Consider the following 1,014-nt stretch of genomic DNA (forward strand, 5'->3'; position numbering starts at 1 on the left):
CGGCTGCAGAGGCTCCAGAGAGGGGGAGCTGGTTTTATTTGGGGGGGGGGTCGTCACTACTGCTTTTCAGCGCGCGGTTCGTGTGCCGGGGGGCGGGGGCGCGCAGGGCAGCTATTCCGGAGTAGCGGGGCGAGGCGGCGTGTGGCGAGCAGGTGGGCGTGCGTTGCGCCGGCCAGGGGAAAGTCGCGGGCGGCCGTCTGGAGCCGTCAAGGTTGATGCCGCTGCAGCGGCTCGGCTGGGATCTCCTCCAGCGCCCGCCCGGCCGCACGTGGGCAGCGCAGGGCGACGCCGGCCAGCGGGACCCGAGAGCCCGCGCCTCCACGCCCGCAGCAGCGCGCCCCGCAGGCTCAGCCCGCCTGGACCTCTCGGTCTGCCAGCCCGGCACCCCTCCGCCTGGACCTGCCTGGCGCATCCCTCCAGCCCCTGGGAAGTTCCCCGCCGCTCTCCAGCGCCCATCTGGTCTCCCCAGCAGCAGCAGCACCCGGCGCGCTCCCGACCCCCGCGCTCCACGCTGGCTCTCCGGCACGCACGCAGGCGCACCCCCCCACACACACCCCCACACCCACACGAGCCCCGGGCCCCGGCTGCCTCCGCGAGTTCGTCCGCGCCCCCCGACCCCGACCCCGAAAAGCAAAGGCGACCAGGATGCCGCCGCCCTACCTGGATGCAACATACTTTGGAAATAGAAGATGACCAGGGCGAAGGATCCCAAGCAAGTGACCAGAACCATCCGGCAGATCTTGTTCATCCTCATTACTTCCAGCAGCGCCTGCTTCATGGCTAAGTGGGGAGGCAAGGGCGACCGTCGACAGTGTCAGCGGCCCGAACAGCCTCGCGCCACCCTCCAGGAGAATTGGTCGCGTCCAGCGGCTTCAGGAGAGGGCCCGCCGGTGTCTTCGCGGTCCTAAAGCCTCTGGCGTTTCTCCTGGTGATGCTCTTGCGGTTGTGGCGGCACCAGAGACGAGGCGGGGGTGGCGGCGGCACACCGCTTCCAAGAGGGACCACAGTCCGCTC

The 1,014-nt window shown here is 70.1% G+C and overlaps 1 protein-coding gene across 2 annotated transcripts in view; it reads right to left on the bottom strand.

The window, feature by feature from the left end:
• CHST11 (carbohydrate (chondroitin 4) sulfotransferase 11) overlaps positions 1 to 778 on the bottom strand; it is a 337,644-nt gene extending 336,866 nt beyond the window's left edge. The window contains exon 1 of one of the 2 annotated variants that reach the window (XM_015427580.1): positions 676 to 778. In XM_015427580.1, the coding sequence (XP_015283066.1) occupies positions 676 to 778 (103 nt within the window). Of the gene's footprint in view, positions 1 to 660 lie in introns of both variants that reach the window. The other variant, XM_015427579.1, reaches the window with a different exon arrangement.
• Positions 779 to 1,014: the final 236 nt, after the last annotated feature.

This window comes from Gekko japonicus, unplaced genomic scaffold (assembly GCF_001447785.1).
Source record: "Gekko japonicus isolate JY-2015 unplaced genomic scaffold, Gekko_japonicus_V1.1 scaffold28, whole genome shotgun sequence".
In the NCBI taxonomy this organism is placed as follows: domain Eukaryota; kingdom Metazoa; phylum Chordata; class Lepidosauria; order Squamata; family Gekkonidae; genus Gekko; species Gekko japonicus.